This window comes from Ranitomeya imitator, chromosome 1 (assembly GCF_032444005.1).
Source record: "Ranitomeya imitator isolate aRanImi1 chromosome 1, aRanImi1.pri, whole genome shotgun sequence".
NCBI lineage: Eukaryota > Metazoa > Chordata > Amphibia > Anura > Dendrobatidae > Ranitomeya > Ranitomeya imitator.
The window spans coordinates 246,952,711-246,975,282 of NC_091282.1; the positions used below are offsets into that span (position 1 = coordinate 246,952,711).

General features: G+C 41.4%; 1 protein-coding gene across 2 annotated transcripts in view; it reads left to right on the forward strand.

Annotated features, from left to right (window-relative positions):
* HVCN1 (hydrogen voltage gated channel 1) overlaps positions 1-22,572 on the forward strand; it is a 74,922-nt gene that overhangs the window by 18,806 nt on the left and 33,544 nt on the right. For both annotated transcript variants that reach the window (XM_069755152.1, XM_069755143.1), the window contains exons 2-4: positions 12,157-12,406; positions 13,071-13,175; positions 14,681-14,912. In XM_069755152.1, coding sequence (XP_069611253.1) covers positions 12,227-12,406; positions 13,071-13,175; positions 14,681-14,912 — 517 coding nt within the window. In that variant the 5' untranslated portion in view covers positions 12,157-12,226. The remainder of the gene's footprint in view (positions 1-12,156; positions 12,407-13,070; positions 13,176-14,680; positions 14,913-22,572) is intronic.

The window sequence follows — 22,572 nt, forward strand, 5'->3', positions numbered from 1 at the left end:
AATTTATTCTACTTATTTCAAACAAATAAAGCCCACAGTTTTTTTTTTTTTTTTCTTCTTCTTCGGTAAAATACATGTATTGCACTAAAAGAGAAATTCTCCCAAAGATGATTGAACATGTCCTTTTAAAGGTATCTTACTATGAAAGATAGTATCTGTCCTTTAGTACAAAGTGCCCTGGACCACCACTGTTTACTAGCATTGGAATCCTACTACCCCTTTCTAAATCACTGCGCTTGAACGGCATGGCAGCATATAACTGCTGACACTAAATTTGTCTATAGGAATGAAGCAAATGGCCAAATGTTTGTTTCCTTTCCATAGACCATAAATGGAGCGCATTATTGATACAACAATAAGGGATGCCCTCCATTGGAACCTTTTGTTCTAGCGATTGTTGGGGTCCTAGCAAACTTCCAGTGATAAGACATTTGCCTGTGGATAAAAGGGATCCTGAAAGTCATATAGGTATGTCAGCTGTACCGAAGAGAAATGGGCTAATGTTTCTACGTTGTTACCTCAAATTTAGAAATCGTCCTCTGCCAGTCTGATAAATTTGATGCATTGTATTTTGTTAGCAAGTAGCTACAGATTAGTTACAAATAGGGAGAAGTTAGGTGTTGTAAAAGAACTTGATGAATGTGGAAAGGGAATCTTTACTTCCTAATTTACTTTAGGCAAGAGTGCTAATGAAATATGGTAACCACACTGTGTTGAAAGATATTTAGTAGAACACTCTTGGGAAAGAAGTCGTAACAAGTCTGTGAGTAAAATGGCAGTATTGGGGTATGTTCACATGAGCGTATTTTCAGTTCAAGTGCTGTCAATTTAAAAAAACAAAAAAAAAAACTTCATACCAATAGCTTTCAATTAAGTTGTTCTGATAAGTTTTCTCTTTCTCATTCCCACAGACTGTGTCATTGTGAAAAAAAAAATCTCATCATGTACTAGTCTCTATTAGAATGTCGATAAAACTTGCCTATTCAATTCTGTTGGGGCGCTAACTGTATTGCATCTTATGCATAGCATCTGATTTTTACAGACACATTGCAACTCCCAATTGATATACCGTATATACTCAAGTATAAGCCTCCCCTCGCCCCCCCAATTTTGCAACAAAAAACTGGGAAAACTTATTGACTCGAGTATAAGCCTAGGGTGGAAAATGCAGCAGCTGCCGGTAAATGTCAAAAATAAAAATAGATACCAATAAAAGTAAAATTAATTGAGACATCAGTAGGTTAAGTGTTTTTGAATATCCATATTGAATCAGGAGCCCCATATAATGCTCCATACAGTTCATTATGGACCGATAAGATGCTCCATATTAAAATATGCCCCATATAATGCTCCATGCAGTTCATTATGGCCCCATAGATGCCCCATATAATGCTCCATGCAGTTCATTATGGCCCCATAGATGCCCCATATAATGCTCCATGCAGTTCTTTATGGCCCCATATAATGCTCCATGCAGTTCATTATGGCCCCATAGATGCCCCATATAATGCTCCATGCAGTTCATTATGGCCCCATAGATGCCCCATATAATGCTCCATGCAGTTCTTTATGGCCCCATATAATGCTCCATGCAGTTCATTATGGCCCCATAGATGCCCCATATAATGCTCCATGCAGTTCATTATGGCCCCATAGATGCCCCATATAATGCTCCATGCAGTTCTTTATGGCCCCATATAATGCTCCATGCAGTTCATTATGGCCCCATAGATGCCCCATATAATGCTCCATGCAGTTCATTATGGCCCCATAGATGCCCCATATAATGCTCCATGCAGTTCATTATGGCCCCATATTATGACATCACCATGGCAACCTCTGACATCATCGTGTGTGTATGTATGTGTGTGTATATATATATATATATATATATAATTTCAGCTATATACTCGAGTATAAGCTGAGACTTTCAACCTAAAAATGGGCTGAAAGTGCCCCTCTCAGCTTATACTTGAGTCATGGTCGGCGGGTGAGGGGGAGCGACGACTGTCAAATACTCACCTGCTCCCAGTGCTCCTGACACGGTCCCTGCATGTCCCACGGTCTCCGGGCGCGGCAGCTTCTTCCTCTGTTCAGCGGTCACTGGTACCGCTCATTAAAGTTATGAATATGGACTCCACTCCCATAGGGGTGGAGCTGCATACTCATTACTGTAATGAGCGGTACCATGTGACCGCTCACTACAGGAAGAAGCTGCCGCGCCCGGAGACCGTGGAACATGCAGGGACCACGTCAGGAGCAGGTGAGTATTTCATATTCACCTTTCTGCGTTACACCGACGCTCCGTCTTCCGCGTCCTCGGCACTGACTGTTCAGGTCAGAGGGTGCGATGACGTGTTAGTGTGCGCGCTGCCCTCTGCCTGAACAGTCAGTGCGGAGGGATGGGACGCTGAGGGGCAGCGAGAGGTGAGTATGTCATTTTTTAAATTTTTTTTATTTATTTTTTTTTTTTAGTGCAGCAGCAGCATTACATGTGGGGCATCTATGGGGCCATAAAGAACTGCATGGAGCATTATATGGGGCATCTATGGGGCCATAAAGAACTGCATGGAGCATTATATGGGGCATCTATGGGGCCATAATGAACTGCATGGAGCATTATATGGGGCATCTATGGGGCCATAAAGAACTGCATGGAGCATTATATGGGGCATCTATGGGGCCATAATGAACTGCATGGAGCATTATATGGGGCCATAATGAACTGCATGGAGCATTATATGGGGCCATAATGAACTGCATGGAGCATTATATAGGGCAGCACGGTGGCGCAGTGGATAGCACAGCAGCCTTGCAGCGCTGGGGTCCTGGGTTCCAATCCCACCCAGGACAACATCTGTTCTCTCTGTGTTTGCGTGGGTTTCCTCCGGGCACTTCGGAGACTTTACAACCCCATGTGTGTATTTCGTTAAAATACTTTATTCATAGTGTGTTTATTATTAACCCTCTACTACTATTAGGTGGCTGGGGGCAGATATTTTTAGCGAGGGGGGGGGGGGCCATGGTCCCTGGCTTTCCCACTCTGGCAGAGAAAATTGTGCAGGAGCCCACACCAGTTTGTTCCGTGATTTAACCCTTTATTTTAACACCTAGAGCTCCCAAACTTTACACACAGACACTTCTAACATTATTAGTGAGGAATATGTGTTAAAAAAAAAAAAAAAAGGGATATGAAATGGTTTACTGTATGTGAACCGTTTACTGTATGTGAACCATGTCTCATATCCTGTCAGGTTTGATAAGGAGATAGCAAAAGCCGGTAATTGAAAAAAAAATAGTGTGTGTGTATATTTATTTGATCTATTCTAACCTGTCAGTGTGATTTTACTGTACACCGCACTGAATTGCCGGCTTTTCTATAGAACACCGGTGCGTATTTCTCGCAAGTCACACTGTTGGTCCGTGTGTAATGCGTATTTTTCTCGCCCCTTAGGGTATGTGTCCACGTTCAGGATTGCATCAGGATTTGGTCAGGATTTTATGTCAGTATTTGTAAGCCAAAACCAGGAGTGGGTGATAAATGCAGAAGTGGTGCATGTGTTTCTATTATACTTTTCCTCTAATTGTTCCACTCCTGGTTTTGGCTTACAAATACTGACGTAAAATCCTGACCAAATCCTGATGCAATCCTGAACGTGGACACATACCCTTAGACTTTCATTGGTGTATTTTTTTTGTGTAATACGCTGACAAACGCAGCATGCTGCGATTTTCTACAGCCGAGAAATATACGGCAGATAGGAGCTGCCCCATAGAGAAACATTGTTCCGTGTGCAATGCATAGTTTTTGCACCTCTCATACATCCGTAAAACTCTCTAGTGTGACCCCTGCCTAAGTCTTAATGAATCAAGCCCTATATATGATAACAGCCAAGTGCAGCTAAAGTGAACCTGACAACATTGTTTGTATAGTCTCTCAATACAGACACATGGGGAGAGACCTGTCAATCCAGCTTCTATAAAATCTGTTTCAGAGGTTGCTTTGGGGGCATGCGTGACCACTGCAGCATTTACATTTTGTCCGAACCAGTTGAAAGTGTTTAAAAAAGCTCAAAGTTTAATGGATAGGTGCTCATCTTGGATGATATGGACACTTTGTATGGTATCTATAAATATATTATACAAGTTTAAAAAAAAATTATATTTCTTCCATTCTTTTTTTAGGTGAACGTTACTCACATTGTTTGTATTCTGTCTGTTCTATTGTAGACAATAAAAAATGTGCTTCGTTTGTGACGCTGTGTGTTTTTATAGCAGTTCTTTATTCCCCTTTGTTTTGGGTTTGCTGAACATAAACATTCCTTTTGCAGTGTTTCATCATAATTTTTATAAATATTTTTCACTTTTACTAAAGGTTTGACCTGCAGTTAAGTGAGATTGTAAATGTGTTCTATTTAAACATCGCGACTTTACTGCCGAATTCCAATCCTGTTCCGCTCTTGGCCTATGTAAAGATGAACACATGAAAGGTCACTTGACATCCCTACATTGGCATTTTTGTGCCATATTATGTGTAGCACATTATGTGATGTTTTGCTTATTGTACAGTTTAACCATAATTGTCGATCATGGATTTAGAGTGTAAATGGGATAATTGAGTTGCAGGCTTTGTACACACCAGCCTTGTATCCACAACACCGCAATCTATTTTTACTAATATTGATTTGGAATATAAACAACATTAAAATGACTGTTTTACGGTTCTGATAAAGTATGACTTATTTTTTATTGCAAGGTGTTTACTGTTTGAAGTTGGTGTTCCCTCAGCTACACATAGAAAACATATATTCTTGAAAATCCACCATATTGCCTACTTTCTGGTAGGATACAATAAATATTAGTGCTGATTAGGAAATCATGGGCAACAACAACCGTTAACCCCTTACCGGCATCGGACGTACTATACCGTCCGATGCCGGCTCCCCTGCTTTGATGCAGGGCTCCGCGGTGAGCCCGCACCAAAGCCGGGACATGTCAGCTGTTTTGAACAGCTGACATGTGCCCGTAATAGGCGCGGGCAGAATCGCGATCTGCCCGCACCTATTAACTAGTTAAATGCCGCTGTCAAACGCAGACAGCGGCATTTAACTACCGCTTCCGGGCGGCCGGAAATGACGTCATCGCCGACCCCCGTCACATGTCCGGGGGTCGGCGATGCGTCTCCATTGTAGCCATAGAGGTCCTTGAGACCTCTATGGTTACTGATTGCCCGTCGCTGTGAGCGCCACCCTGTGGTCGGCGCTCACAGCACACGTGCAATTCTGCTACATAGCAGCGATCAGCAGATCGCTGCTATGTAGCAGAGCCGATCGTGCTGTCCCTGCTTCTAGCCTCCCATGGAGGCTATTGAAGCATGGCAAAAGTTAAAAAAAAAAGTTTAAAAAAATGTGAAAAAAATAAAAAAAACATAAAAGTTTAAATCACCCCCCTTTCGCCCCAATCAAAATAAATCAATAAAAAAAATATCAAATCTACGCATATTTGGTATCGCCGCGCTCAGAATTGCCCGATCTATCAAATAAAAAAAAGTATTAACCTGATCGCTAAACAGCGTAGCGGGAAAAAAACTCGAAACGCCAGAATTACGTTTTTTTGGTCGCCGCGACATTGCATTAAAATGCAATAACGGGCGATCAAAAGAACGTATCTGCACCGAAATGCTATCATTAAAAACGTCATCTCGGCACGCAAAAAATAAGCCCTCAACCGACCCCAGATCACGAAAAATGGAGACGCTACGAGTATCGGAAAATGGCGCAATTTTTTTTTTTTTTTTTTTAGCAAAGTTTGGAATTTTTTTTCACCACTTAGATAAAAAATAACCTAGTCATGTTTGGTGTCTATGAACTCGTAATGACCTGGAGAATCATAATGGCAGGTCATTTTTAGCATTTAGTGAACCTAGCAAAAAAGCCAAACAAAAAACCAATGTGGGATTGCACTTTTTTTGCAATTTCACCGCACTTGGAATTTTTTTCCCGTTTTCTAGTACACGACATGCTAAAACCAATGATGTCGTTCAAAAGTACAACTCGTCCCGCAAAAAATAAGCCCTCACATGGCCAAATTGACGGAAAAATAAAAAAGTTATGGCTCTGGGAAGGAGGGGAGCGAAAAACGAACACGGAAAAACGAAAAATCCCCTGGTCATGAAGGGGTTAAAGAACTTTTTTTTTTCTTTTTTTTTTTTCTTTTTTTTTTATAAAACATGTTCTAATACTATATTATCTTTTTGTTATTAACCCTCTCCCTGCACAATGGCAAATCTGTAGCCAAGAATGTATGGTACACAGTACTTGTAAAAGTTTGGAGACACCTGTTTATGCAGTGTTGTGTTTTTTTGTATGTTATTGTAATGTGCACATTGTAGATTCAGAATGAAGGCAGCAAAAGCACTTGGCAATACATATGTAAACGAAGAGCAAAGCAAAACGTGTGAAGAAAACTAGAAAATGTGTTTAAGGCTAAGTGCACACGTTCAGGATTTCTTGCAGAAATTTCCTGAGGAAAAACCTGAAATTTTCTGCAAGAAATCTGCATGCGTTTTTGGTGTGTGTTTTTTTTTTTTTTTTTTTGCGGATCTTTACGGACATTTCCCAATGCATTATATAGTGGGAAATCCGCAAAAAATCAGCAAAATTAATGAACATGCTGCGTTTTTTACCGCAATGCGTTTTTTTCATGGAAGAAAACGCATCATGTGCACAAAAATTGCGGAATTCATTCTAAATGATGGTATGCATAATGTATGCTTTTTTTTTTCCCCGTTTTTATAGTGAAAAAACACGATAAACTCGAAAAATCAGCAACGTATGCACACAGCCTAAATGTTAGGTTCTTCACTTTTACACTAACAGCTTTACACAATTTTGGAATTATTTCAGGCAGTGCACTGAAATAGCTTCCAATGAACAGATATGCCCCATCACAGTTAATTTGTGGAAGCGCCCACCTTCATAATGTGTTCACAACCATCAGGTTTGTGTTTTGCAGCTGGGTAGTGTTGGTACACAGTTCCATACATTGCTGAACTTTATTCCACAATTATTTTGAGGCATAGTATGGCAAGAACCACTCATCTAAGTAAAGAAGAAAAGTTCATCACTTTAAGGCCGGGGTCACACTAGCGAGTTTTACGGACGTATGAGCGCAGAAAATACGTCCAGAAAATACGCATTGCACACGGCCCAATGATTCTCTATGGGGCAGCTCCTATCTGCAGTATATTACGGATGCGTATGTTACGAGCGTAGGAAATCGCAGCATGCTGCGTTTGTCAGCATATTGCGCAAAAAATACGCCAATGAAAGTCTATGGGGGGGAGAAAATTACGGATAACACACGGACCATGCGTGAAACTTGCGAGAAATACGCAGCGGTGTTCTATAGAAAAGCCGGCAATTCAGTGCGGTGTACAGTAAAATCACACTGGTAGAATAAATGTGTGTGTGTGTGTGTATATATCCTGAGGTAGGTGCTCTCTCTACCCCCCCATAGACTTTTGCAGTGACTCATGAGCTGTGCAGAGAAAACTGAAGAGCAAAATGAACACTTTGGGTAGCATAGGAAAAGCACACTGACCAATGCATGTCAATGTGGTGTCCTGCGTGCAAAAACATGTATGTCAACTATTTGGCTATGCGCACACGTTGCAAAGCTGCAGAGGTTTTTCACCGCTGAATTACACCAAATCCGCAAAGGAGTGCTCAAGCAATGTTAATCAATAGGAATCCAGAATTGGTGTGCACATGCGGAAAATTCGGCACTGATTTGCAGCATTTTATTTTCCACAGAATGTCAATTCTTTTTGCGTTTCTGCACCCATTGACTTACATTGTCAGTTAAATCCGCAGCCAAACCGCAGGTGTGAAAAGGTGTGCGGATTTGCATGCCAAAAACGCTGCTGAAAAGGAGAAAGTGTGCGGGCGGAGAATATGTGCATGCGTGTCAGTCTGTGGGTGTTTGTGTGTGTGTGTGTGTGTAGCCAGGCATCGTCTGATGGGACTACTACTCATATCTGGCTATGTCTTCTGTCACATAAAACAATGACAGCATGAGCTTAAAATGAGAGAGTAGTCCCATCATCTGGCGACTGTGTTCAATTGTAAAACAAAAACCATTCATGCTCACCAAACGCCTAATCCCGCGTCTCCTGCAACAAAAAAATAAAATAATAAACCAACGTATACTCCCTGTCCGCCGTAATCCATTTAATAACGAGTGTCTCAAGACGGTCTCACATGTAGAACAGTCACATCGGGAGATGTGACCACTCTACCCGGCCTCCGGCGATACACTGAAAGGAGGTAATCCCTCCCGCACTGAGAGTTCACTGGAGTGCGTGAGAACCGGAGCTGATCAGCTGATGAACTCCGGTGAACTTTCACGGCGGCGCAGTGACACACTGACAGAACGTAATCCTCCCACAGTGTATAACTGCGCCGCCGTGAGAGTTCACCGGAGTTCATCAGCTAATCAGCTCTGGTTCTCACTTGCGACACCGCAGCGTGAGAAAAATCTCACGCAGTGGTGCCGTAAGTGAGCGCACGAACTCCGGTGAATTGTCAGTGGTGCACTGCGGGAAGGGATTACCTCCTGTCAGTGTATCGCCGTGTTGGTTTATTATTTTATTTTTGTTGCAGGAAATGAGGGCATCAGGGATTAGGCGATGCAGTAAGTATGGTAAATTAAGATTCAATAAAGGTGTGATTATTTCAATTAAAGGGAACCGGTCACCCCCTCCCCCACCCCCCCAGGCGCTTGTAACTTTACCACCTTGTCAGTGACCACCGCGGTGCGTCCCTTGCTTCCCAGATGGCCTTCCGTGGTCGGAGCAGCAGCCACAACAACGACCACTTTGAGGAAGTCAACACGCAGCAGTTGCCGTGTGTTCTGCTGCAGCCCCGGCGCCTGCGATGTAAGTTCGAAGGGCAACGCAAACCGCGGTGGTCACTGACAAGGCGGTAAATCCGGGAGCCCCAATGGGATGTCAATGAAGGCAGAGGAGGTGGAGCCCTGCGCACAGTATATTGAATGACGGCTGGGAGGCGTTTGTGTCCGGGTGAAAAAGACATCCCCCCCCCCTTCCTGGGCAAATTTGAGATATCAGGAACAAATTATAAAAACTATTTTAGCGTTGAAAGGGACCACAACTAAAAGAGCCACCTTGACAATGCAGCATTAGTGCTGCACAAGGTGGCTCTTTTAGTTTAAAAACGCCTGGGTGACAGGTTTCATTTAAAGGACTTTATTCTGGCCGTGTCTATATTGACTATGTAACTATAGGATTAGTAATTGATAGGTTTCTTGGAGAGGCGTCTATATTACTAAAACGTGGGTTTGATGTCACCGGACAATACAAAGGTGAAATAAACCCCACAAATATTGCCACCGCTACAGGGCAAGTGGGAAGAGTGAGGCTAAGTGCCGGAATTGGCACATCTATAAGATTCGTCATTTCTGGGGCGGCTGAGAGCTGATGTTTTTAGCCTGGGGGGTGCCAATATACATGGCCCCTTCCAGGCTATTAATATCAGTCCTCAGTTGTCTGCCTAGCCTTTGCAGGTTACATTTTTTATATTTTGTTTTTATATAGGGGGACCCCATGTCAACTTATTTTTTATGGGGTTCCCCAGTAAACTAAAGGTACCGTCACATTAAGCGACGCTACAGCGATATAGACAACGATGCCGATCGCTGCAGCGTCGCCGTTTCGTCGTTGTGTGGTCGCTGGAGAGCTGTCACACAGACAGCTCTCCAGCGACCAACGATGCCGAAGTCCCCTGGTAACCAGGGTAAACATCGGGTTACTAAGCGCAGGGCCGCGCTTAGTAACCCGATGTTTACCCTGGTTACCATTGTAAATGTAAAAAAAAAAAAAAACACTACATACTTACATTCCGGTGTCTGTCGCGTCCCCCGGCGTCAGCTTCCCTGCACTGTGTAAGCGCCGGCCGTAAAGCACAGCGGTGACGTCACCGCTGTGCTCTGCTTTACGGCCGGCCGGCGCTGACACAGTGCAGGGAAGCTGAAGGCGGGGGACGCGACAGACACCAGAATGTAAGTATGTAGTGTTTTTTTTTTTTTTTTTTTTTTACATTTACAATGGTAACCAGGGTAAATATCGGGTTACTAAGTGCGGCCCTGCACTTAGTAACCCGATGTTTACCCTGGTTACAAGTGAAGACATCGCTGAATCGGCGTCACACACGCCGATTCAGCGGCTGATCCAGCGACTAAATAAAGTCCTGGCCTTCTAGCTCCGACCAGCGATCTCACAGCAGGATCCTGATCGCTGCTGCGTGTCAAACATAACGATATCGCTATCCAGGACGTTGCAACGTCACGGATCGCTATCGTTATCGTTCTAAAGTTGCTCAATGTGAAGGTACCTTGAGCCAGCAAAGGCTAGGCAAACATCTGTGAGCTGATTATTAATAGCTTGGGAACCTTTATTGCTATTGGCTCCTTCTCAGAATATTATCATCAGCCATCGGCTTTCCCTCTGCTGGCTATGAAAATTACACGGGAGCCCACACAATTTAAATTTTTTTTTTTTTTTTTTAAATAACAGATGTTGTGTTTCACGCAAATTTCATGTTTTTTTTTTTTTTAACCTTATGTACCATTTTATTAATGAGGGTATCTGGCTGATATATATTCACCTATATTTGTTTTTTGTGTGTAAACATTGTATTTGAGCATAGTATGTAATGATATTATGGTCTTCAAAGAAGAATGAAAAAGAGGTTGCAAAATCCGCGCAGAATTTTACAAAAGCAAATCCGCAACATGTGCACATAGCCTAACACCGCTGCATTGAGAATCAACTACTACAAAGGCATTATTTTGTAGTCTTAATGCTGAAACTTCTGTGTACACATCCTGCAGATCCTATATAGAGGAAGTCCTTTTCATGGAGCGCAAAAGTATAATTCCACACATTTGTGGTGTTGTATGTAATGTGCAGATTCTGCAACAGGTTTTTTTTTTTTTTCTTGTTTTTTTTTTTTCAACTGTGTGCATACAAAAGCGGTTCAATCACATGGTTTTACATTGTGTTGATGATAACAAATGTCTATCTTGCAAGGTTGGGAAAGCCTTTCCAAACACTTTGCCCCTAAAAATATGTACTGCAACAAAGCCTTGTGTGCATTGATGCCACAGCTTTTAGAGTGATTACAGAAAGGTATTAAACAGGAACTGACTCTGGCACAATATTCATCATTGTGGGAACGTATTTATTTTACTGGCTTCTATAGCGACATTATAATCACTGTCCCCATTGGGGCTTGCAATCAAAATTCCCTTAACTTTGGTGTGTGGGAGGAAACCCATGCAAAAACGTATACACAGATCATACAAATGCTTTACAGAGGTCATTGGTGGGATATAAACCCTGGACCCCAGCGCTGCAAGACTACAGTGCTAACTCCTGAACTACTGTGCTGCCGACACAAGAGCTACGGTATATTATAATAATCACAAAATACACAACATTAATCAGTAGATAATAACCATAAAATCTCGAGATCCCGTTCATGTCAGAATTGTTTATGGATATTGTCATTTCTAGGGCTTGTTAAAATTGCCTTTTTAATACATAGTATGTTTCTGCATGCCTCAGTGGTTTACAGATGAATCTGTTAGGGGGGATAAATGAATGGCATGTTCATTCCCATGGTATATCTCATTAGTCCTAGGATACTATAAATGCTGCACGGGCACCATATGGCAGTGCAAGGTGCGCCAATGTGAAACTATAGGGGCGCACACCCACCATGCACTGGTCTAACGTGTCCATATGGTTCTATGCCCAATATGAGAAGTGTGACAAAGTGACGTGGAAGTATCATGGATTATGACTAGAGAATTTTTTTAATGGAAACCGTGCCAGGTGTTTTCCGAGTCCACAGTAATTTTGCAAAAAGCAGTCATTATGATGAATAGTAAGTGGAGGGCTTTTTTTTTTTTTTTTAAATTATTTTAAAATCACACAATTTGATGGGTGCATATATAAAGCTTATTGATACAGAAAAGTTTGCGATTGGTCAGTTCTTCAGATGTTCTTTATAACCTCCCCACTTTTTTCACTGGTCCGTGTGTTTTGTAAACGCGAAGCTGCTTCTCTCCCAGATCTCCTAGATAGGTGTAGCATTACACCACTTCAGTCCTTCTGCTCAGTGATGAACAATTAGCTGCAGTCATGTCCAAGTACTTGAAGCATTTCACTTCTGTTGGTGACAATCATAATGAAAGTCAGTGGAAAGAAGATGACGAGAAGCAGCCAGTAGAAGAAGAGCCTCAAAAGACTCCCCATCCATTTATCTCTTCATATACCTTCAGAGACGCTCTAAAATGGCTCTTCGGTTGCCACAAGTTCCATGTAAGTTATATACTGTATAGTATAGAATATTTTCTATCTGCGCGAAAACAAAAAAAAAAAAAAAAAAAAAATATATATATATATATATATATATAATTACATTTTTTTTTTTTTCTTTTACAACTTTGAAAGTCATGAGACTTTTTTATTTATTTTATTTTTTTAAATTTTCTTTTTTTAACCAGCATTTTCCTTTTGCATCCATGACCTTAAAAAGTGACAACAGTTTTAAGAAATTTTCAAGTAATGTAACTATGGTATACATTTTAATTTAAAGGGGTTGTCCACTACTTGGACAACTCATTCTCAATCAGTATGTTTCACCCTTTAAAATAACAGATATACTGCTCTGGTGCCAGCGCCATTTGAGCTGTGTCTGCACACATGGACATCTGGCGGTAGTGAGCTCTGGAGGAGAGTGAAATGGCCACTGACTTGCCACAGGGGTCGCGTGACTTAATGTCACGTAAGCCCTGGGATAGCCAGTGCCAATACTGCTGGAAAGGCACCAAAGTGAGTATAGCTGTTATTATTTCACGTGGGGAAAACTTACTGATTTGAGAAGGGGGATTTTTGTGTTAGTACACTTGTTGTGTTTTATCTTGACAAATGCTGAGATGTGAACAGTCCCTTGTCTCTAACTGATAGTTCACTGTTTTTACAGATTCTTATTGTATGTCTGGTTATCTTGGATGCTTTGTTTGTTCTTATTGAGGTCCTTTTGGACTTGGAACTATTAGAAGAGAAGGTTAACAAAGTTGTACCAGAGGTAAGGACCTTCTTTATTCGACAGCAGCATTGAAACCCCTTTACATTTTATACTTGTAACTGCAAAAGCTGAGAGCCCAGTTATCCAGTGACTAGCATGTTGGGCATTGCATCAACACAAGAGTCAGTATTGGAATAACTCTGCTGATTTCATTGAATAGAAATAATATTGAATAGGACGATGTCCACTGCGCTGGTGCTTTATACAATCATGCTGGACTCCTGAATTAAGTTTTATGTTTTGTAACACATTTGGTTAACCAATAAGGATGCTAGATCTGAATTGTCTGGATAGTTTAGGTGCCCACCACATATCTCTGTCATTTGTTAATGGCATGTCCTAAAAAAAACATTCTGGAAAGTCTCGTTTTAAACAAGGTTGTTAAATATGCATCCGACTGTGAAGATTGAGGTTTCCCTGTGACGTGCGTGATTCATGGTTAATGTCCCTCACGCGTGCATATGATGCATTGATACAGATGACTGTTTAAGTCTCAGTAGTGGAACCTCAGTTTTGGGGTCTGAAGCTTCAAAAAATTATATTTTATAAAAAATGTGCAAATTTTTTTTTTTTTTTTTTTTTTTTTTAAGCCTATCCATTTTCTTGGCAGGCTTATCTTTTATTCTTACATAGAGATTATCTACACATGAGTGAGTTGTGAGTCCCTCATTCTCCATGTACATGATTTGTGTGCATTACACAAAATCTGTGTAAAATACATAACTGTTGAAGGCGTAGTTCAGCCATAACATTGTCAAGTGAAATGGGCAACAGTGATCATCTTGCAACAGTGACCTCGGTCAAGGGCTGGGTCTATATGTGAGCAAGTAAATTGTCTGTTCTCCAAGTTTGTGTTGAAGCAAAAATCTATTCGCAAACGTAAGGAGGTGAGCAACTTTGATAAAGGTCTTAATTGTAATACATGGATTATTGGGCAAGAGCATCTCCAAAACGTCAGGTACTCCTGTCACACAGTAGTTAATATCTACGATAATTGGATCAAGGGATAGATCCTGGTGTGTAAGGCTCACTGATGCATCTGATCCCACAGACGAGCCATTGTAGGATAAGCTGTTCATCCTTGTGCTATGAAGAAGGTAACCTGCCAGTTTGTGAAGCAAAACTGCCATTGCCTCTAGCCTTCCGGTCCCACTCCTACTATTCTGCTTTTCTACTGTTTTTATTGCAATTTAGTAAAGTTTTGTTTTTTTTTTAAAATATTTTCTGTCAGCATGATTGAGCATATATGGTATATGCTAGAAAAACAAAACTGATCCATTGAGGCACCACTTTGCAACCTTATAGGATCTGGTGCATTGACAGATACCACAGGACATATACAACGGTCTTGTGGGCTCCATGCTATTCTGCTGGCGTGGGACGGGCCTACACAATGCTAAGCAGGGAGTTTGTATCTGGTGTGTGTATATGTCGTATTTGGGATTTTTGTCTATGCATAAACTAATGAGTGTGTTTTTGTTTTTCTTCTTCTTCTTTCTCTCCAGATTTTCCATTATTTGAGCGTTTCTGTATTGTCCTTTTTTCTGCTGGAAATTGCTGGTAAACTATATGCCTTTCGACTGGAATTCTTCCACCACAAGTTTGAGGTTTTTGATGCAGTTATTGTTATAATATCATTTATCATCGATGTGGTCTATTTAACTCGGGAAGACTTTTTCAGTGCAGTGGGCCTATTAATCTTACTCAGACTTTGGAGAGTCGCCAGAATTGTGAATGGTAAATATGTAATTTTCATTATGCAGTTTTTATTTAGTGTACAGTACTTTATGTGGTGCACTGATTAGGTATTCATAATGCAGCCTGCTGACAGGTCACTGATCCCCCACTGACCTGCCACCTAGTTTACATAAATATAATATTCATTATCTTTGGGGGGAAAAAAAACCTTTCTGCAGGCACTAGCGTCGGAGCCTGCGCTGCAGCATGATATGTACTTTGTATATAATTAATTTGTTTGCTGTTCTCTTGATGAGCATTAAAAAAAAAAAATCAACTTAAAAATGGCACCAGCTATCAGTGATGTGATCGCTGCTGCTGCGCAGGTGCCATCTTCCTTGAGAAAAAAAATTTCCTTCACCAAGATGGTGCATGCGCTGTAGCAACTGCGCCGATAGCTACTACTGCACAGGCGCCAGCGGCACCATCTTGGAGGAGGACCTCTTCTTCTTTATTTTTTTTCTCTTCCAAAAGAGAATGAATATTATATTTATGTAAACTAGGGGGCAGGTCTGTGAGAGATCAGTGACCTGTCAGTAGTCTGCATTATGAATAGCTAATCAGAGCACCACATGAAGAAAACACACACACACACACACACACACACACACACACACACACACACACACACACACACACACACATACACACACATATCATTAACTAAACACTGAAAATAATGATATCGGTCTTGTTTGTGGTTGTTTTTAAGCAAACAAGGTATCATTGTCAATAAAATGGTCCGTATAGTTTTTGTGAAACGATAGCTGATATTTATAGTTGATTCAGAATAAAAATTCTTCACTACCTCATGTGGGTCATTATGACTTCCTCTTAATACTGAAGGACAAGAAATTTAACTAGGTAGGCAAATAGACTGTGGCAATTTTACTTTACTCCTTCCTATTGGTCCACATCCATCTTTCTTTAGTTTTTAATAGCCTTCCAGTCCGAGAAGTCCCCTCCCATTGATCTCCAGCTTCAATGCTATGTAAGCTGTAAATGCATAGTTCTTCTTTATTGAAATCTATGGGAATAAGGCAAATGTTGCACTTGTAAGCTTTCTTAATTTTCATACATTTTGATGGCATGGCATCCTCATGGAATTCAGGAATCCTTTATTTGTAGCAAAATTGCATGAGTATTAAGAATATTCCCCTCTTCTATTATCTTCATGCAGCCAAGTGCAGATTTAATTATTTTTTTGCAAACTTTAAAAGATGAGCATCACTCACCATCTGTATAACATAGTTTGTCCGATTTTTCTCTCTATAGGTATATTTCTTAGTAAAATGTAAATTATTTTATGCTATAAACTACTGACAACATGTCTCCAAAGTTCCAAGTACTAAATTTTGTATTTATTTTCAGAACATGAGAAATGGTCAAAATAAGAAAAAAAAGCATTGCTTGCAGACCTCAAATAATGCAAAAAAACAGGCTCATAATCCTTTAGCAACAACAATACTAATGTTTTAACTCGGGAAGAGTTCAGAAATCAATATTTTGTGGAACAACCATGATTTCTAATCACAGCTTTCATGCGTCTTGGCATGCTTTCCACCAGTCTTTCACACTGCTTTTGGGTGACCTTATTCCATTCCTGGTACAAATATTTAAGCAGTTCTTCTTTGTTTGATGGCTTGGGACTATCCATCTTCCTCTTGATTACATTCCAGAGGTTTTCAATTGGGTTCAGGTCTGGAGATTGGGCTGGCCATAACAGGGATTTGATGTGGTGGTCCTTCATCCACACATTGATTGATCTAGCTGTGTGGCGTGGCGCATTGTCCTGCTGGAAAACCCAGTCCAAAGAGTTGGGGAACATTGCCTGAGCAGAAGGAATCAACTGTTTTTCCAGGATAACCTTTTATGCGGTTTGATTCATACGTCCTTCACAAAGATTAACCTGCCCAATTCCAGCTTTGCTGAAGCATACCCAAATCGACACCGATCCTCCACCAAATTTCACAGTGGGTGCAAGACACTGTGACTTGTACGCCTCTCCATGCCTCAGTCTAACCATTAGACAACCAGGTGTTGGGCAAAGCTGAAAATTAGACTCATCAGCTAAGATTACCTTACTCCAGTCCTCTATGGTCCAATCCTTATGGTCTTTGGAAAACTTCAGCCTGGCTCTCCTTTGCTTCTCATTGATGAAAGGCTTTTTTCTAGCTTTACATGACTTGAGCCCTGCCTCTAGGAGCCTGAACTTCACCCCCACCTGCCATTTGCCATTCCTTTTGTAGGTCACTTGATGTCATCCTGCGGTTGCTGAGTGACATTTGAATAAGATGACATCATCCCGGTCAGTGGAGAGTCGTTTTCACACTCTGCGGGACTGTAGCTTTGTTGTCCCCAATGTCTGCTGCTTGACCTTTTTGTAATGGACTGCCGTCTTATAAATTTTAAGGATGGAGGCAACATGATGCTCACGGTGTCCCTCTGCTAGTAAAGGCAGAATTGAGCCCTTCTTTTCCTCACTTCAGACATTTCTTTTCAACTCCTTTGGCATGGTTGTTATTTTTTCATTCCTATTACTTTTGGGATATTACTAGCACTTGTTTTGCCATCCAGCTTGTCCTATTGCAAGAGGACTGTGAACACCACAGGAGGTTTTTTTTTTTTTTAGACTTTCCCTCCCTTAAATAAGATTTGGTTCAGGTGATCACCTGATCAGAAGCACATTAAGTAGAATGAGGTGTACTCTGGTTGGAAATCAACTGACACTGGAATGGTATGGCTGTCAGACATGTAGAGAAGCTGTGATTTTTATAAAACTGTGCAGTGGTCTCCTAAATTTTGCCAAAGCTGTATGTATATATGTATGTGTGTATGTATATGTGTATGTATATGTGTATATATATATATATATATATATATATATATATATATAGTACATGAATCTAGGTCGTGTGAAAACAGACAAATATTCAATATGAATTATACTTCTCAAATATTTTTCATTAAAAAAAAATTCAATTTTTTTTTTCTTTTCATAAAACTTAGTTATAGATGAAATGAAGATTCTTAGTGCATAAATTGGCCAATTCATGTGTGCCCATCAACCACGGCAAGGTGATCTCCCTCTGATGGGTCCTACACTACCATACATGCAGGGCTATAGCCTGTTCAGAAATGACCTTACAGATAAGCGAGGGGGAGGGGTGCGTCTGTATGTAAAATCGTCCTTAAAACCCATCCTGCGTGATAATATAGGTGAATTTAATGAAAATGTAGAATCCCTATGGGTGGAGATAAGGGGAGGGGGAAAAAATAATAAATTACTGATAGGGGTTTGTTATAAATCTCCAAAAATAATGGAAGCAATGGAGAATATCCTCGTAAAGCAAATAGATGAAGCTGCGACTCACTCAAGGAGAAGTCATTATTATGGGGGACTTCAACTACCCTGAAATAGATTGGGGAACAGAAACCTGCAGTTCCAGCAAAGGTAATCGGTTTTTGACAACTATGAGAGACAATTACCTTTCACAACTGGTTCAGGACCCAACAAGAAGGGGGGCACTGCTAGACCTAATATTAACCAACAGGCCAGACCGCATATCAAATATAAGGGTTGGAGGTCACTTCGGGAATAGTGATCACACAATAATAAGTTTTCATGTATCCTTTAATAAGGTGTGTAATAGAGGGGTTACAAGGACACTAAACTTCAGGAGGGCAAATTTCCAACGGATGAGAGAGGATCTTGGTGCAATTAACTGGGACGATATCCTGAGACACAAAAATACACCAAGAAAATGGGAGACATTTATTAGCATCCTGGATAGGACCTGTGCACAGTATATACCGTATGGGAATAAACATACCAGAAATAGGAGGAAACCAATATGGCTAAATAGAGCTGTAAGGAGCGCAATAAGTGACAAAAAGAAAGCATTTAGAGAATTAAAGGATGTAGGTAGTGAGGAGGCATTAAATAAATATAAAAAATTAAATAAATTATGTAAAAGGCAAATCAAGGCAGCAAAGATTGAGACAGAGAGACTCATTGCCAGAGAGAGTAAAAATAATCCCAAAATATTCTTTAACTGCATAAATAATAAGAAACTAAAAAATGATAGTGTTGGCCCCCTTAAAAATAGTCTGGGTGAAATGGTGGAGGAGGATGAGGAAAAAGCCAATATGCTAAATGACTTTTTTTCATCAGTATTTACACAAGAAAATCCCATGGCAGACAAAATGACTACTGATAAAAATTCCCAATTAAATGTCACCTGCTTAACCCAGCAGGAAGTGCGGCGGCGGCGTCTAAAAATCACTAAAATTGACATCTCCGGGCCCGGATGGGGTACACCCCCAAGTACTGCAGGAATTAAGTACAGTCATTGATAGACCATTATTTTTAATCTTTAAAGACTCCATAATAACAGGGTCTGTACCACAGGACTGGCGTATAGCAAATGTGGTGCCAATATTCAAAAAGGGGACAAAAACTGAACTCGGAAATTATAGGCCAGTAAGCTTAACCTCTACTGTGGGTAAAATCCTGGAGGGCATTCTAAGGGATGCTATACTGGAGTATCTGAAGAGGAATAACCTCATGACCCAGTATCAGCATAGGTTTGCTAGGGACTGTTCATGTCAGACTTATTTGATTAGTTTCTATGAAGAGGTAAGTTCCGGATTGGACCAAGGGAACCCAGTGGATGTAGTGTATATGGACTTTTCAAAAGCTTTTGATACGGTGCCACACAAAAGGTTGATACATAAAATGAGAATAATGGGGATAGGGGAAAATATGCGCAAGTGGGTTGAGAGCTGGCTCAGGGATAGGAAACAAAGGGTGGTTATTAATGGAGCACACTCGGACTGGGTAGCGGTTAGCAGTGGGGTACCACAGGGGTCAGTATTGGGCCCTCTTCTTTTTAACATATTTATTAATGACCTTGTAGGGGGCATTCAGAGTAGAATTTCAATATTTGCAGATGACACTAAACTCTGCAGGGTAATCAATACAGAGGAGGACAATGTTATATTACAGGATGATTTATGTAAACTAGAAGCTTGGGCTGATAAATGGCAAATGAGCTTTAATGGGGATAAATGTAAGGTCATGCACTTGGGTAGGAGTAATAAGATGTATAACTATGTGCTTAATTCTAAAACTCTGGGCAAAACAGTCAATGAAAAAGACCTGGGTGGATGACAAACTCATATTCAGTGGCCAGTGTCAGGCAGCTGCTACAAAGGCAAATAAAATAATGGGATGCATTAAAAGAGGCATAGATGCTCATGAGGAGAACATAATTTTACCTCTATACAAGTCACTAGTTCGACCACACTTAGAATACTGTGCACAGTTCTGGTCTCCGGTGTATAAGAAAGACATAGCTGAACTAGAGCGGGTGCAGAGAAGAGCGACCAAGGTTATTAGAGGACTGGGGGGTCTGCAATACCAAGATAGGTTATTACACTTGGGGCTATTTAGTTTGGAAAAACGAAGACTAAGGGGTGATCTTATTTTAATGTATAAATATATGAGGGGACAGTACAAAGACCTTTCTGATGATCTTTTTAATCATAGACCTGAAACGGGGACAAGGGTGCATCCTCTGCGTTTGGAGGAAAAAAGGTTTAAGCATAATAACAGACGTGGATTCTTTACTGTAAGAGCAGTGAGACTATGGAACTCTCTGCCATATGATGTTGTAATGAGTGATTCATTACTTAAATTTAAGAGGGGACTGGATACATTTCTGGAAAAGTATAATGTTACAGGGTATATACACTAGATTCCTTGATAGGGCGTTGATCCGGGGAACTAGTCTGATTGCCGTATGTGGAGTCGGGAAGGAATTTTTTTCCCCAATGTGGAGCTTACTCTTTGCCACATGGGTTTTTTTTGCCTTCCTCTGGATCAACATGTTAGGGCATGTTAGGTTAGGCTATGGGTTGAACTAGATAGACTTATAATCTTCCTTCAACCTTAATAATAACTATAACTAATACATGCCACTTTTGGGCCACCAGCCTACAACTCTGTAGGTTTAGCCCGAAGTGACATGTTTTGTCCAATTTATGGGCAGGTAGAATAGATTACCACCACCTGCAAGGTCAATGGGAGGAGTGCAGGATCAGTGGGGATGCAGCCGCATCCATACATCAAATATAGAAAAAAAAACAACCAGCACTCCTAATGTGAACACGTGCAAGCTGCATCATATAGATAAAGAACAACACAGCAGCACATGTACATGAATCTAGGCCATGTGAAAAGACAAATATTCAATATGAATTGTACTTCTCAAAAATATTTTATATAATATTATTATTATATTTTTTTTTTTCTTCAAAGAAGCTTTATTGGCAGGACCAAATAAACATCAGTTTTGCCAAAGCACAAGTACAGTAGGGAGTAGGGACCGTGGGAACGATGGATCGGGTGAGGGTGGGGGAAGTCCATGGCATATCATGGCTGTCTTTCTCGCAGTCTATGGCACGCGCTCACATTCTGCGCTGCTATCTCCACCGCGCTGTCTTCTTCCCCCAGCAGGATATGTTTTCTCTTCCTCCTTCATGGAGCTGAAATCCGGGAAGAGATCGGAGAGTCTCCTGAAGTGAGTGTCCCTCACTGCTGAGTATTTGGGGCAGTGTAGCAGGAAGTGGTTCTCATCCTCCAGGGCCTCGAGGTCATAGTGTCCACACAGTCTGTCCTCCCTGGGCCTGTAGCTCTGTCTGTGCAGGCCGACCTCGATGGCTAGATTGTGGGCACTGAGTCTATACCGGCTCAGGATCTGGCAGTCTCTGGGGTCCGAGAGTGTCTCCAGATATGGAGCCAGTCTGTAGTCTCTGTAGACTCTGGTACATGGACAGTTTCTCTGAGCTGCTGATCTCGTTCCTCCAGATATTGACGTACCTCTCCTGCCCCTCCTCTACCATCTTCCTGATTGTGGCTTTTGTCAAGTTGTTTTGGTTGACGGTTGGGTTTGGGTGAGCTGTTCCGGGGGTCCTGGTTTGTGGGGACCACCTATATGTAGCATGGCTTTATGGTGATGGGAGCTTGGGTTGCTACTCTGTAGGTGAGCCTGAAGGACAGCACCCTCTTCAGGACTGCTAGGTGCAGTGGGAATCTGCCCAGATCAGCTCGACAGGCATTGTCGGTGGTGCTCCGATGGACCTGGAGAAGGTGTTTACAGAATTCCAGGTGGAATATTTCTGTTGGACTGAAATCCCACTTTGACCAGTCTGGGTATGTGTGAGGGCCCCAGACTTCACTGCCGTATAAGAGGATTGGGGTGATTATGGCATCGAAGATTTTTAGCCAGACCCTCACTGGTGGCTTCAGATGGTAGAGCTTCCTTCAGATGGCATAGAAGGTTTTGCAGGCCTTGTCCTTCAGTGTCTCTATGGCTTGTTTGAAGCTCCCTGACTGGTGAATTTCCAGGCCCAGGTATATTTGTCCATTTCTGTAGATGTGGTCGGTAGTGCGATGGTTTGGCATGAACCCCGCTTGGCTTTTGCTGATGACGTTATGCTCGGTGAGGAAATTAATAGCATCCTGAACAAAAGTATCCTTAAACAGTTTCCCCAGGTTGCTGCTGACACATATTCCTCTGTAGTTGGCAGAATCGTACCTGTCCCCACTCTTGTGAATGGGTGAGATGAGCCCTTGATTCCAGGTACGAGGAAAGTA